Genomic DNA, 15,964 nt, shown 5'->3' on the forward strand with positions numbered 1-15,964 from the left:
ACCAAAGCAAACACAAACATATTTAGTAGCGACAAATCTTAAGTGCCGTGACTGGCACCTCCTGGACTTCGTTGTACCTCTTGCCACATCTTCGTACTGCAACTTATCGAGATTTCAAAAAGCAAAAAGTACATGTGGCGGTATGATACGCGGTTGGTAGGGCGAATCGTTTCTACTGAATCTACGCCCAAAAAGTAGTTCACACTCCGTGAAAATTATGGCCAGAGAGCCTGAACACTGAGCGTCTCATAGCTTCGACCGTGATTTTCAATGCTACTACATCGTTTTATACCGCTCTTTGTATTTTTCCAAACAATGACCGCGTTTCAAAAAGAACGAATGATATGTGGCGGAGTAATATAGTTTCGCGGACGCACTACTTCAGCAGCCTCTGCAGCATTGCCTGCTATGTATGAAACGGAGTACAGTAACAAACAGTAGTCAAGCCTAGTGCTGAGTAAAAATGTCCACAGCCTGAACGAGTTGTATATTCACACACAACTGTGCACAGCTGGATGTTGGGTGATCTTTTTGTGTGCGATGCAAGCTTCTTACATTCCCCATGACTTGCTTTCTTGTAAAAATGCTATGGCTCAGCTCTCAACAACCTCTCAAGGGGTGCATTAACTTGTGCTGCAGGCATCCTTTGGCTAGGATAGTGGTTAGGGCTAGTTGGTCTGGTTGCATGACTAGAAGCAGCATAACAAGACAAGGAGAAACACAGAAGCTGACAGGCGCCAAGCTAACAGCAAGAAGGTAGTGAAAGAAGGTAGCGACGTGAAGCGGCGATAGCGTTGTCTTTTTGGCCCCATTGCAAATTTGCTAACATCTGTACCCTGCTGACCAGAACAAAAAATAAGCTGTGTAAAAATAAACATGCTGATCCTTTCACGGAATGTACCACATGTGTTATCAATCAGATCCCTCTGAAGTGCAGACTTATGTACATCGGCCATATCGGCAGGTGCGTAAATGGTAGCTGACTAGAACACTGCTGCCTTGCAAGAAACAAGGCCGGCAGCCATTTGGATGACCTCTGCAAGACTTGCTACACACACGTACGCGAATCAAAGCACGTGCTTGGACTGAAATTGCCAAAGCCGGGGACCAGTGTGTGTCAGCATCCTTTCAATTTTACTGAGTAACCAGGAATATGGTTTCTTATAACGATGTTAATTTTGACACAGCTTTTATGTAATGAGTTATTCCTTTTTGCTCATTTTGGTTGGAACTGCCCCATGTTCCTTGTTTTGATTGTGCAGTTCTGACTCGGCTGTTGCTCCGTTCTGTTATCTTTTACCTTTGACTTTATGACAAGTTTTCCCTCCTGTTAAATTTTACTTTTGTTTATGAAACTGGTCTGGCTTTTAATTTTGCCCATTTTCAGTTTTCTGTTTACTCGGTTTCAGCTCAGTGGGCCTGCTGCATGTGTCATTTTTGCTGTGCACATGCCAAACCTTTGATTAGGCTATTGATGGATGGTGTCTTGATATGAATATTTCTTTGCTTTGTTTGCTTTTACTGTTTTTCTGGTGTCACACGGGTCCTGGCTGGCATTTAAAAAGCTGCTCGTTGCTCTCAATAACTTGCCGGTATAGTTCGCCGCCTGTCCTGCCAGCTTCTGTGTTCGTGCTCGTCTTTTTGCGCTGCTTCTTCTAGTGATTATCTGGCTGTTAGGAACACGGTCCTTTGTTGAAGATTACTTGGAAACTATGCGTAATTTTTTTTTAACTTCCTTCATTAATATTATTAACACAATAGTGTGATTTCGCAGTCAAAGCAAACAGGACTGCAATGCAAACACAATATAAGCCAGGTGTTGTCACAGCCATCCCTTTTTTCTTTTTATGTACCCAGAGCACTGATGTCATAATGAGAGGCCCAGTAACAGGGGCAGTTCAAAGAGGACTGAATGGCCGGTGCCACACAGTGATCCAATGCAGTCGCTTTGAGATCTAATGAGGTGCCTGGATATATTGTTCGCGGTTTATGCCAGTTTTCGAATAATAAATCTCATGAAAAAATTTCAGTCTGAAGTACACGGTCAGTCAAAAGTTGCCAGGCCACAGGGTCTGCTTTTGAGCAGTATAGTCAGGCAGTTACGACACCTACAAAGCTCAGCGTACCTGTACGGGTACAAGAAGTATTGTTCTAACATGTGACTACCTTGATAGCGTCATCGGTATCTTAAGTGTCAGGACATACTGAAGAACAGTAGACCCTATGGCCTGGGAACTTTTGACCAACCCTGTACCTTCTACGGTCCTTCAACTCTTGCCAGTTAAGTTTTTGTTTGCTTTCCGTCATACTAACTTGCCGATTATAGTTACCCACAACAAATCTAACAGCCCTATTCTGAACTTTCTCTAATTTGCCTACACACTCGGATGTGTGTGGGTCCCAGCAAACACATCCATATTCACATAGGCAAAAATTCAGGGGGCACTTTGTTGACCTAAAGTGCGGTGAGGCGAAAGCCTTAAGCGCGGTGTTGCTTCTTGTATCACTGATGTGCGGTTAAAATGTTAAGCTTCGCTTCTAGGAGTGAAATGAGACAGCGTCTTGCAACGCTGCCAGGGAGTCCGTAGAATGCCATCGCCCGTTCGGTTCTGCGCCTTGCTCGTCAGTAAATTGGTTTTTGAGGAAAGGAAATGTATCTGTTTCCCATACCTCGGTGGACACTTGAAGCTCGCTGTAATGGGAAGGGAGGAAGATGGGAGTGAATGGACACACCTTATTCACTAGACGCGCCTTTGTTCATTCCAAACCATCGAGCTGGCATGGCGGAGTGGTAGGGTTCGATTCCCAAACTCGACCAATTTCGTACTCGGTTTTATTTATTTATCTTGCCTGAGTAGAAAGGTTAATTCGGCTAATTGGGTAATTAAGCAGCTAACTAAACTCATTCCCACTTACTTGGAGCATCACTATACGATCCCTTTAATTGGTTGCATGGTTACTAGCCAAAATACGACTGGCCCCGTTTGAAATTCACGCACTGTGATGTCACGACCGTTTCGACCAATTGAAAAGCGTGACATTCCTGTCGACAACTCCTGCTTACAACGATGAGGCATTAAAGGCTTCCGCCTTAATAACATGCTCTGATGCAGCAAGATTGCAGAGAGAAGAAGAAGAGAACCAATGTCGTGCTCCCGCAGGAGTGCGTCCAGGTCGGGCAGGCAGGCGGTGACCAGGGCTCGGAGGACACGCTGGTCGGCCTGCACCCCGGCCAGGGTGCTCGAGTAGTAAGAGGCCGGCAGCAGGTCCTCCACAATGGTGCACAGCATCCAGAAGGCATCCTCCTCTTCCAGGAACAGCAGCAGGCTCGCCGCTATCTGCGCTCCCCATGCAAACAACCCTTTACGTTCTCTCACACCTGTCCGAGAACATCCTTTTTTCGACAGTTAGACTGCACAAGTGAATACTGTATAAACGCATGTAAGAACCGCACCCGTGTGCGGGTCGCACCCTGTTTTCCCGAAGGAAATATATATATATATATATATAAAAATATCCGCTTAAGGGCACGCGCACAGGAGCTTCCAGTTGCCGCCCACGGATGGCGCCTGAGGTCGTAGGTCATCACCATCATCATCATCAACTTTTTCCTCCGCCACGAGCACTTGCTATCCACATCATTATCAGTATCACCAGCTCCAGCTTTTTGGGGCTATCGAAGGCACGACCGCACGGGGGTTGTGGTGGCGTTGCGGTTCACTGTAGTTGTGGCTTTCGTGTGCTGCCGCCGCCAAACATTGCGATTTTAGCACAGTGGGCAAGCACTTTAATAGCTACACGGCTGGGAGTTTGCTCTCGAACAAGGCAAGCATGCGGCGGGCAAGAAAGTTAAAGGGGGCGAGAAGTGCATCCCATGATGGTGCAACCAAAAGGATGCTTTGAGGAACACAAGCTGCAAAAAGCGCACTTCCCAAGGCAAGCCGTGCAAGTTTCCCGAACTGGAGGAAGAGCTGCTCTACTATGTCACTAAAGTTCGGAACAACCGCTACGTGTTGACAGCGGACATGCTGCGCGACTTCCTGTGGGGTGAGCATGCACCAGAGCCAGAGTATTCTGGTTCACTATAACCGGAGCACAGCACCAGCTCGAAGTCGGAATACTCCGCAGGCGACGACTGAATGTAGAATAAATGCCACTCATTCTCAGAATGGTGTGTTTTCTTTAGTTTTTTTTTTCACACATCCCATACAAGGGCTGCACAAGTGCTGTACTTACACGGGTTTATTGGTATATAAGTGCCAAGGAAATACCATTATTGTAACCAATGATTGTCATAACCAGGTTGTGCCCCAAAACAATACAACGAAACATGACAAACCTCAAAGCATTTTATGACATGAAAGTCCCAAAAGGGTTCAATTGTTCTAAGGCCTCATGATACGACACAACTTGCATAGGTTCTCTGTTTGCTGTCAAGTCTGCACCGGTGACAGCAGCTGCATTGATCACCTAGTCAGTGAAGGCGTAATTTGTCCTGACTACATCATAAGCTTGCAAGCATTCTTCAGGACCCGAGTTGCCACCATCATCGCTGCTCACTGATGACCAAACAACTGTCTTTGCTGCATGGGCGGGAGCTTGCCTGCCTGCTTTTGATGGGAAATCCTAAGTGTGATGGTAGACAAGGTAAAAAACCATGCTGCCAACACGCGTGCACTGCACTGATTTACTGAGAGTATGCATGACGCTCGTGGCATGTGCAGTGATGCCCTTAGGACACATGCAACCCACGCAGAGGGGGACACGGCCAAGTTAGCGAAGAATAGGGGAGGATGGTCTACCAGTTCCTCAATGGGCGCATTTGTTTTTCCAGTCCCGGACTACTTGCTGACAGATCTCGGCTTCCGCTCTGACAGGTCTGACAGGAAACAGCGTCATGGTCACATGACCTACTTGCCATAGGCTGCTTGCGAACTCGCCGCCAGAGCTGGGCTCCCCCTCGGTTACCGTACAAGGACGCTGTCATCTGCTAGCAGACGACACAAGCCACGGCCACCACGACGCCGAAGCAACGCCGTGCGCTCGATCATGATACTGAGTCGGTGCATTACAGAACTCAGCTTCGGAGGTATGCTCGCCGCTACTGCTTGCGGCAAAGTTCGCACAAAGTGGCCCAACTCGTTGCGGATAGGCAGATAGACGAAAGACTTCGCAAAAATGTTGACAGCAAGCGCTATAGCTGCTCCAGTATACGAGTGGTTCACCTGCGATGCTTTCAGATAAGCGCGCAGACAGCATGTGGCAAAACAAGCGAACAAGAACCTCTTGACGACACGAGCAAACAATACGCGCTCGCAGCTCCGAATGCGCGTCCGTGTGCGGTGGATTTCAAGAAAATAAACGAAGGTACAAGAACAAAAAGTCTCAAAATGGCTCAGAGAGGAGCTACGGAGCTCATGTGAAGGTTTAACGCATGATATCGACCTCCAGGAACACGAAAAGTACACAAAATGCACACGGAGTCTAACACAATATGGCTGCCAGCGCGGTGCGCAGCTGTCGTCTGCTGCCTTCCCTGCAGCCCCAAGTAGCCCGCGGACTGCCACTGGCGAAAAACAAATGCGTTGCTATGGCGATGCGCGATGGTGGGCGGAGCTTTCGGGCTGCCCGAGAAAAACAAATACCGGACTCGAGTCCGCAAGTAGTCTCGGACAGTCCGGGACTGAAAGACAAATGCGCCCAATGATGAAAATTTAGCTGCCCGCTCCTGGTGGGTTCCTGCGTTTCACCCAGCACTGTCTGGTTACAAGTGCTTGCTCTACTGTGTATCTCTTCTCCTCTTTCTTTGGCCCGGCCAGTCTTGCTTCCACCCCATTTCCCCAATGTGGGACAGTGGCATGCACTGTGCAACTTTATTTTCTATTTTAAAACAACTGATGATCCCTAATCCTTTATCCTCATCTGCGTTGCGATGGATGCGAGCATCCCCGATGCAGCATCTGTGAATGAGTGGTCATATACTCTTTTCATTAAGGCTGAACTCCATGTATGCGAAAACTCACGCGAACGCGACAGCGGCAAGCGGCAAGCGACGAGCGACGACATCGCGCGAAGCGAAATGCCCGTGTCGCTTGTCGTGTCGCTCAGATCTGCACTCACAGAAAATTTCGCTCGTCGACCGGAAGTTGCTCACGCGATTAGCCAATAGCAGCTAATCCGGCAGCGTACGTCACTGCCGGGCCTCTTGCCGGGCCTCTTGGCCTCTTGCTTCACCACCGATTCGTCGTTGTCGCTACGCTGTGCCCCACGTTCACGGCAAACTAAATGCGCATGAAGCTTTCGCTTTGTCTGAACTTGCCTCAACCACAAAATTTTAGCGATAAAACACTCCAGATTTTAGGATTGCTTGTGTTTACTGTGCTGCTAGGCTTAGCGAGTATGCGTCTTTTGACGTCAGAAAGCGCGCGAGGTTCAAACAGGTGTGCGCACCACCATGGAGGAAAATGCGCCCCACGTTCGGGCAACATGGCGGCGCTCGTGAAAACGACATGCAATGACAAAGCTGTAAACACATTTTATTTGGCATTTTTCTGCCCAAAATTTTAATCCTTGCAAATAATGTGACTCTTGTTATAGGCGCAAACAGCTATGCGGTGTATTATGCCAGCAACACTGATCGTCGTCTCCATTTCGCGTTCGCGCTGTCGCAACGCGTGGAGCTTGGCCGGTGGACGACGGAGCGACAGCCAGCCGTCGTTGCCGCGCTACCTCGTCGCGTCGCTTACTTTTTCGCGTACATGGAGCTCAGTCTTTATCACTGTGCATGCATTTAGCATTTTAAGCATGGTTTGGCGGGGGTGGTTGTAGTGTTCCCGTGTTTTTAGTTCTTAAGGGTGGCTCTTGGTGACCAGATTTATAACTGTTATAACCAATAACGTGCTATAACAGCACTGTTGCAAGCGTTTAGCTTTACCATAGAACACACGGTAAAGCTGAGAGTGTTGCGATTGCCCACTGTTATACTTGATATAATGCTTTGTTTGGCTGTTAGACTAGGCCACAGTGTGCAAAACTGTCTTCAGCCCGTACAGGCACAAAAAGGAACCCACCATGCTGGTCCCCTGGCAGTATCCAATGTCAGGGTAGAGCCAGGCCAGACCCCGGAGGACACGCCGCAATCGTGGGATGCCTGTGCTGGTTGCATGTGAGAAGCATGCATTGCTCGGCATGGTACGCAGCAGGTCCTGCATTGCAACAACACAGCTGACGCACTGAAAGCACTTCAACCACTGGGCAGAAATTTAATTGAATCGAATTGAATTGAATCTATTTTTCCAGAACAACTGGAAGGATTTCCAGGCAAAAAGCTGCTTTCGCAGCTTGACTGGGCCCGGAAAACCGTTAGATACAGTGGCTTCGACATATAAGGTTATCACAATAAACATAAGAAAGATACAACAAAAGGAGAACAAAAGTACACAGTATACAATACCAACAATGAAATACACTTACAATGAAATATACATATATTAAAGCCGAATATACACATCAAGTTGTATGAAATGATCAAAATTTTAGAGAAATGCACGAAATTGCCTGTGTAGATCATAGTGCACCTAGAGAATCAGAAGTACATAATGAGTGCAAAAAAAAAATACATCACATATCAACAAAATACCATCGCAGTTGTTTGAATCTGAAATTTGTGGTATGTTTATATTTGTTGAGTACATGCGGAAGATTGTGTTGCAGTGTTTGGAGTTTATAATTAGTCCTAAAATGAGGAACAAACCAAGTATCCAAGCTGCGGGTATTAGCAGAGGTATGTTTAGTTTTTAAGGACGCTGTTTCTGTAATAAGGGCCTTGTAAGAACTATTAGAAAAATAAAACAAACGTAGCATCCGGAAGTCATACATGTGGTCAATGCTGATGATGTGATACAATGGAAAGAGAACGTTTGTTGGGGATAAGCGCTAAGAAAAAACTACCATGCTGCAGAGCATGAGTATATAAGCTGCTAGAGCAACTCCTTACAGACAGTAAACTACTACTGCTGAAAACCAGTCTTTCTCTGAGCACTGATCAGCACAGATAAATTCAAAGGCAATTAACGCTACACAGCAGAGATCAAATTGCAAAGCAGCTACTCTGGAGTAGAACATGAAGTGAAGAAACTGTTTCGGGCTGAAACAAATGCATTTGAGAGGAAAAGTCTCAACAGTCCAGGTGTGAGCTACACCCTTAGTTTCCTCACTAATGTACTGATGCAGAGAAGAAAGTGAACCATGACATGACATAGGCTGAGAGAAAACCATTCTCTGTAGGTAGATCTCTGCAGTTTTTTTTTTCCAAGCAGCTAGAACATTAAAACCGCTACAATGAGGTGATAAAAAGTTTATTTCCCCTAACAGTTGAGTAGATACCTCACAGAACAAGCATCAAGTTTCCCACGAGCCACTGAAGGTCTAGCAGAACAAATTTTTTTTTAGTTTACAGTTCAACTATTGAAACCTCACAGCTAAGCATAGGCATGAAATCTCAAGGGTTGTCATGGAGAGTGCACACACCTTTTCAATCTGCTTGGCGGTGAGCAGGTGGTCGTTGGCGCTGGCCCGCACCACCTCCCGGTAGGTGAGACCCGCTTGGCGCTTCTTGCGGGCCGCCCCCGACAGGTGCATCCACAGCTGGGGCCGCAGGGAGTGAGGGATGCCCCCTTCGCATAACAGCCCTCGTAGCTTGGGCGTGTGCGGCAGGTGTGGCTCCACCTGGCGTCACCAAAACACCCCTGGAGCAGGCAGCCACTCGGACTGGCTCTTTCTGCTTCCAGTACGATTAACATGGCTACAGCAGAGTAACCAAGGGAAAACTATGCACATCTAACCTTCGGCCTGTGGGGCTTGTATTGGGGAATACCTTTTCCCCGCTTAACCGCAGTTGACACAATTCAAAACCGCAGGGCCCGTGACCAGACAAAGAGTTGCACACCTTATCCCAGGTGAGGTCCCCGACCTCATTGTTGTGCGTGAATTCCAGGTACGCTATCCACTGGAGCCTGTGCTGGGGGTTCTCCTGGAATGGCTCCTCGCTGTCCACACCACGGCTAGTCTGTTCCGGCCCATCTGCAGCACGAGGGAAACAGCCTAACTTCATGCATTTCGAATCACTTACCGGCAAACCAGAACAAGAACACACTGATGACAGATGCTGCAGTGGAAAAAGCCTCATGAAACTTTGCTCTAATTTTAAGGAAACTACTAGTTTGCGCTGTGAATGCAATGCAGAGCATTATGCGTGCACCATGCACAATAAACGAACAGGCCTTTGCCTGAGTACTCTCGAACACAATGGTAGGCATGTGGGAATATTATATAATTTCGAACATTTGGTTGAATAGTAAAGTATTGGATATTCGATCCGAATGTTTGGTAATCGAAATCTGCAACAGCAGTTGGGGGCCCCACTTTTAGGTCTTACACCTATCGGATACGTTGGCATCACACATAGGTCAGCTCCCCCCATTTCCAATGGCCATTTCTGCAAGAAGTTGACACAGCTTCAATGAGTGCGACAAAGTTTCTCTCTTTTCTTTTTCATGTAATGGCCATGTGATGTGTGTTAGAAAAATGCATGATTCTGAAAATGCCCGTTTGCGTTCAACCACTTTTGTGCCAGATGTATTCGATATATTCACTTCGAAATTATTCGAAGGAAATTACTATTCGCCTTGAACTTGCTTCGAACCAAAAACTATTCGCACATGCCTACACATTGGACAGCTGCAGTTTCTGGGAAACAGTAAGCATGACCTAGCTGAATTTAAGCTAGCTATTGTAGCTGCCCGCTTTGGCACAGGCAGCAAACATGTGTCGCTCGTTCGAAACACGGCTGAAAACACTACAATACAGAAGCACAAGTCACATAATTTTTTTCGTATTTCATGGGCTTTTTTTAAATGCCGGGAAAACGGACCATGCAAAAAGTATGTTGATACAGAAAAACTGGATCAGCCACTTCTGTGCTCCTCTAAAATGTAACGAAAGGTGCTTAACCTAAGATTAATATTATCACGTTTGCACAATTAATCCTAGGTAACGAACTAAACAGGCCAAACTTAAAAAGTGATCTCATATGCAGCATATGAAAGCAAACAATATTTCGTTAGTTTCATATGTGGCATACTGCTTTTTTTTTTTAAGCCGGGGTTCAAGTTGCATAAAACACCCTGTATAAAAAGCACGCTACCTGAGGACACCTATGTAACAGATGCAGCATATGGAACATATTGGTTCCAGCCAAGGTAACTTTCAAAAGACGCAATGCAAATGGGAGAGCTGAAACACAACCACCAAAATGACGAGATTTTAGTGGGTAGAGAAGAGATCGTGGTTAAATAATGCAGCGCGCATTCTTTGCGCACTACATGATCACAAAGAATGCATGATCGCTGACCAACAAGCCCAAACAGCCACTTTGGAGCAGAGATACTTGCGGTGTTATCACTCCTAAAGTGCAATAGCCACGTTCTGAAAGTGATAGTGAACTACATCTCCTCCCTTGGTTAACATTTTTGCATTCAAGTCTGATTCGGCACCTGCTGAAATACGCAAAGCCCCACAATGAGTCTCCTCACCTTCGTCCTCGATCCTGAAGCCAAACTCGTCAAAGCGGCAGTCATGGTGGCAGCCTGTGTCCTCAGGCTGGAAGGAAAAAAAAAAAAAGACAAAGCAGGATGTCTAATAGTCACCCCCAGATCAAGGTGGAACAGCTATGCTGCTTGCAAAAGCAACACTACTGGAGCCCAGCTCGGCTCGTCGCGTATGCTCGTGGTGGTGCGGCTACCAAACAACCTTAAAGGTGCACTGAAGAGGAATTTGAACTCGTCTTTTTGCCGCGGGAACTCAATCTAAACATTCCGAGCATTCTTAGAAACTCCGACTTATTGCCCTGTGGGGCCAATTTCCCTAATTAAAACGAATTAACGTCCGGCTCCCGCCTTTATTTTTTGAATTCTCCCCGTATGGTGGGCGGAGTCGACCGACGCGTGGAGTGCCTTTCAGCCAGCTCTGTGGAGGCTTTGCTTTCGCTTTATTTTGTTTTTTAGGTTTCCGTGAATAAATAGTTTCATTCACAGATAGTATAGATGCAAAATAAGCCCGCAGAAATAAAAATACGCGCGGACTATTTGCTACTACGGACTACTACGTATTACTCCGCCGATGGCAGAGCGGCAAGCCGCCACGGGACTGGGTGAAAGACACTCCACGCGTTGGTCGACTCCGCCCACCATATGGGGAGAATTAAAAAAAAAGGCGAGAGCCGGACTTTTAATTCGATTTAATTAGGGAAAGCGGCCACATAGGGCAATAAATCGACGTTTCTAAGAATGCTCAGAACATGCAGATTGAGTTCCCGCGGCAAAAAGATGAGTTCAGATTCCTCTTCACTGCACCTTTAAGTCGCCGTTGCCTAGCAACCGCTTCAGCTTCGCTCTAACAGATGGCGCCGCGCCGCTGCCGCCTACACACCCAGAGGGCACCACCCTCGCACAGGCGCTGGGTTTCACAGCTCATGATGGCGTCGTGCCGGCCAGGGAGGTAGTAACATCCAAAGAGCGACTGCGTCAGTGGTGGTGGCTGACTGTGTTTGCTTCTCATGAGCGTCGTGCCATCTGCACGAGAGGTTGCTCGGGAAGAGCAACATGGGTCGCAAAATCTCAACAGGTGGCTGTGATGGAAACAGCCACCTGCCAGTGCAGTGGGACATCGCTTAATCGCTGCGCCACTGCGCTGGTAGTGGTATATGAGGACCCGCTGCCATCTATGAATGTTAAGTCGAGAATGACCAATTCAGCCTATATGGGCATTGACCCACTAAAGATATCATGCCATACCCCTAAGGCGGAGTTTAGGTTTGGTTTGGTTTATGGGGTTTAACATCCCAAAGCGACTAAGGCTATGAGAGAAGCCGTAGTGGAGGGCTCCGGAAATTTCGACCACCTGGGGTTCTTTAACGTGCACTGACATCGCACAGTACATGGGCCTCTAGATTTTCTCCTCCAAAGAAATTCAACCGCCGCGGCCGGGATCGAACCCGAGTCTTTTGGGTCAGCAGCCGAGCACCATAACCACTGAGCCACCGCGGCGGCTAAGGCAGAGTTTAAGTGCCCCCTCCAATTGAAGAATGAACACCTGCTTTTGCAGGTTTAATCGGTTTAACTACGTTAAGCCCCTATCAATTTTTTGTTGGGGTAGTTTAACTACGTTAAGCCTCTATCAGTTTTTGTTTCCTACAACCCCATAACGTAAGAACCACAGCCATTCTCCCCTGGTGTGCACAGATTAAGAACTAGAGATTTACTACGTTCAAGGTTAGTGGATGAAACACCTGTATCTAGCCAAGACTCAACTGCTGAATCACAGCAGCGACAGAGTGGCAAGTGCTTGAAGTCCACTGCCGACATCAGATCTTGGTTGCATGTTTTTTCTTTGTAATGATGTTCAAGGCGATTAGTAAACACAAGTCGTAATTCACCTGCGCCTGCTAAACACATAATTTACAAGTGAACTTCTTTCCAGTTTCAAAAGCTGACTGTGACATGAAACTGGACTTGAGGTCACACGAGGCTCCGGGGACTGGCTGGTGTAAAAGTGTATTGAAACAAAAGCAGGAGTCTTTTGCACCCCATGTGACCTGAGGTTAGCTGAAACAACATGAGAGAAGAAATTACAGATTATTTATCGGGCGCAGATGAATTACATGTGCCATTATGTTTACTACGTCTTGCGCATCATATGCTACGTTTACATGAACCCAACAGAAGTCGAGTCCACTTTTTGGGGAAAAGCGAAAAAAAAAGTGCTCCTGACACAAGCGCGGATGGCCGGGCAAAGCCTATACTCCGTCTCACAAGATGTTTGCAGCACTACGAAAGGTAGAGCTCTCTCATCCAATCAGGATGGCGCGCACTACATTAGTGTGTTCCTACGAGCCTGTGGTTCGATACACCTGATCTCCAGGTGGCTTCTTTCTACCTCTAGCAGGTGGCGCTTGATGTCTTTTTATTCTTTTTTTGATTTGCTTTTGGACAGGCGGACGCCCATTCCAAAGGGACTAGCCCCACTTTTTTTTTTTTTTTTTGTCGCAACCTGTCCTGATCAGTTCCTCTGTTGTCGCGAAGCCACCTGCTTCGCCTGCTTGGGGAAAGAGCGCACTGTCGGTGTAGAGCACACAGGAGACACAACAGACTCGACCGACGCCATGTTGGAAAGTGGCGACGCATCACTACAGCACAGCAGGCCTCCGCAGAGCTGTGTCCGTACGGGCTTTGTCTGGCAATTTCACCAGTGATTGAAACACTCCCTACCATTTAAATATACCTGTCCAAACCATGTTTTTAGTTGCAATGCTTATTGCTTTGATTAATAGTCATACACTCCTCAAATATTCGAGGGACTATTTTCTGCGTTTCTGCAGTCCTGATTGGACGAGAGAGCTCTACCTTGCGTAGTGCTGCAAACATCTTGTGAGACGAAGTATAGGCCCTGATGCCCATGAAACACCAAGGAGCATGACAAGTAACTGAGCCGTCAACCCAAAATGAACTGATCTTTATTTAATCCCGCACCACTACCTCAGTCATCAGACGTGGCACAGCTAACACAAACTATCAGCGCCGCATGGGAGCGCTGCACTTGAGCCAACACTAAGGCATCGAGGAAGAGAGTATAGCTTTGCTCCTCAGAAGTCGCCCTTTCTCTCAAACGATCAACTTTACCCACAATCTGTCGAGTTCATGTATTATAAACACGCATTTATGGCAGTACTCACGCCTTTAACTTTTCTCTGCTCCCACGTGCTATATGTCTATGGAATGATCTTCCAAACTGCATTGCATAGCAGCGCAACAACGGCACGTTTCATAATCATCTGGTCAAACATTATATCGATAACACCTAGCACGTTTTCTTCTTTGCCCGTCACGCCTTTTTTTTTTGGTCACACCCTGTTTATCAGCCCATTTGCCTTCCTGTGTATTTGCTCATGTTCTTTTTTTTTTCCCGTTACTATTAAGTCTTATTTATATTTTAATTTTTTTGATCCAATACTTTTCTGCATGTATTTTGTACAGTCGTGATAATTTGTAATGAGCTTTTAGAACGTAACAGTGCTTGTTCCTATGCATTTTTGGTTTTTTATAGCTACTGTTGTACATATTTATTGCTCCCCCTAACACAATGCCTCCCTGTAGGCCTGTAAGGTATCTGTAAATAAATAAATAAATAAATAACGGCTGTGGCTTAGCTTGGTTAAGCCGGGTAATTGCGAAAGCAATATCCGTACCTACGCCATGGTACAGCTGGTAGTGTAGCTGGTGGTGGTGCTTGTGGTTAGACTTGTGGTGATGCATCGGTTATACAATCCAATCCAATCCAATCCAATATGCTAATTTGGTAGCTACCGGCCTCGCTACGCGACGGGCTAAAAGTGCAACTAGTATTGCTTTCGCAATAATAATAAACGACGTTATAGAAAAGAAGAAAACATACAATCAAAAATTCCATGTCTGCACTCCATTAATGTCTATGGTGCCTAAAAAGCATCTTTCTTTTGTTTCCCCACACAATTTTTTTAAATTGCACCTTAAGTAACTTCTTTGTATAGCAAAGCCCTGCTAGATTCTAGTTGTGGTTTCGCCAATGGCTTATCCCACCTGAGCCAGGGAGGCGAGGAGGTCCTGTGGCCACATGGATGGAGTGAGAGCCGAAAAAGGACCGCCAGGTGCGGGGCTGTAGCCCTGCGCCAAGCCACCGCCAAACAGGTTGGCGCTCACCGAGTCACCGGCTCCGCAGTCGCTCCCACCGCAGCGCACATCGTCGTCATCCTCAGACAGTGTCTCCACTGCATGGTCACAGTTGTACATCACCATCACAAAAGGCCACTGCAGGACAAAGGCCGCCCTGTCCTGTGACAACTGGACGATTTTATTCCCACAAGCTTCCTAATCTCATCCACCCAGCTAACCCTCTGACGCCCCCTGCTACGTCTGCCCTCTCTTGGAATGCGCTCTGTTACTGGGACCAACAGTTATGTTGCCTTCACATTACATATGCCCTGCACATCCTCACTTCTTCTTCTTTGACTCAGCCCCGCCACGGTGGCTCAGTGGTTATGGCGCTCGGCTGCTGACCCGAAAGACGCGGGTTCGATCCCGGCTGCGGCGGCTGAATTTTGATGAAGGCGAAATTCTAGAGGCCCGTGTACTGTGCGATGTCAGTGCACGGCAAAGAACCCCAGGGGGTCGAAATTTCCGGAGCCCTTCACTACGGCGTCCCTCATAGCCTGAGTCGCTTTGGGACGTTAAACCCCAATAAACCAATAAACCAACCAATCTTCTTTGACTTGTGTTTGTCCCATGACCCACTCTGCTCTGTTCCCGTCTCTTAACGCTACGCCCGTCATTTTCCATTACAGCCCTTTTCATTAATTTCCATGTTTTTGTTACACTTTCTTCAAGCACTGCATGTACTATCGGGGACAAAAGTGGTATACTCCACGTGGCGGGAGCCGGAGCAACGGAAAACTACGGCATTTTGACGAGCTAAGGCACGAAACACTGAAACGAGCCAAGCGACATGCCTGCTGACATTAAAGGTCACATATTGGCTGTCTCGATCCCAGATTCCGCCTGTAGATGGCGTTGCAACGCAGTTTTTCGTTGCTCCGGCTCCCGCCGCACGGAGTATACCACTTTTGTCCCCGATAGTACATGTGTCCACGCATCCTAACTAAAATCTAATCCGAATATAAAAGGCACAATGTGCAGATATGCAGGCACTAAGATAAAGTACCAAAATGTGCAAAATTTCCTGTAGAATAATTTCAAGCCAAGCATATTGAATTAGTGCAAACAATAGGATGCCCCCACATTTTACGGTAGCTGCGACACAACTCTGGTCAGTGCGAATTTTGTTTTGTTTGTTTTGCAAGGATGAGTGCTATATT

At 47.0% G+C, this 15,964-nt stretch overlaps 1 protein-coding gene across 1 annotated transcript in view; it reads right to left on the minus strand.

Annotated features, from left to right (window-relative positions):
* Positions 1–15,964, minus strand: part of LOC149348075 (small G protein signaling modulator 3 homolog) — a 39,724-nt gene that overhangs the window by 19,996 nt on the left and 3,764 nt on the right. The window contains exons 2-7 of the mRNA XM_089587904.1: positions 14,673–14,860; positions 10,593–10,659; positions 8,948–9,081; positions 8,530–8,727; positions 7,071–7,205; positions 3,143–3,338 (exon numbers count right to left, since the gene is read on the minus strand). Coding sequence (XP_089444030.1) covers positions 3,143–3,338; positions 7,071–7,205; positions 8,530–8,727; positions 8,948–9,081; positions 10,593–10,659; positions 14,673–14,860 — 918 coding nt within the window. The remainder of the gene's footprint in view (positions 1–3,142; positions 3,339–7,070; positions 7,206–8,529; positions 8,728–8,947; positions 9,082–10,592; positions 10,660–14,672; positions 14,861–15,964) is intronic.

This window comes from Amblyomma mixtum, chromosome 4, assembly GCF_055824585.1.
Source record: "Amblyomma mixtum isolate Tamu chromosome 4, ASM5582458v1, whole genome shotgun sequence".
Taxonomy (NCBI): Eukaryota; Metazoa; Arthropoda; class Arachnida; order Ixodida; family Ixodidae; genus Amblyomma; species Amblyomma mixtum.